General features: G+C 55.3%; 1 protein-coding gene across 1 annotated transcript in view; it reads right to left on the bottom strand.

The window, feature by feature from the left end:
- BU26DRAFT_314714 (TPR-like protein) overlaps nucleotides 1–313 on the bottom strand; it is a 2,645-nt gene that overhangs the window by 687 nt on the left and 1,645 nt on the right. Inside the window, exon 3 of the mRNA XM_033821965.1 lies at nucleotides 7–258. Within this exon, the coding sequence (XP_033684227.1) occupies nucleotides 7–258 (252 nt within the window). The remainder of the gene's footprint in view (nucleotides 1–6; nucleotides 259–313) is intronic.

Raw genomic sequence — 313 nt, 5'->3', positions numbered from 1 at the left:
AAGTACCTTCTCTCTCCCTTCTAGCGCTCGTTGATGCATCGCTTCTGCCTCTTTGTACTTTCCCTGGCTCTCGAGCACTGATCCAAGCCGGCTAACGCTGATGAGCGTGTCTGGGTGCTCGCGCCTAAGTACCTTCTCTCTCCCTTCTAGCGCTCGTTGATGCATCGCTTCTGCCTCTTCGTACTTTCCCTGGCTCTCGAGCACTGATCCAAGGTTGCTGACGCTGGCGAGCGTGTCTGGGTGCTCGCGCCCAAGCACCTTCTTATATCCTTCTAGCGCTCGTCGATGTATCGCTTCTGCCTCTTCGTACTTT

Source organism: Trematosphaeria pertusa (genome assembly GCF_010094035.1).
Source record: "Trematosphaeria pertusa strain CBS 122368 unplaced genomic scaffold BU26scaffold_7, whole genome shotgun sequence".
Lineage (NCBI taxonomy): Eukaryota > Fungi > Ascomycota > Dothideomycetes > Pleosporales > Trematosphaeriaceae > Trematosphaeria > Trematosphaeria pertusa.
This window is presented reverse-complemented; position numbering and strand designations above follow the sequence as displayed.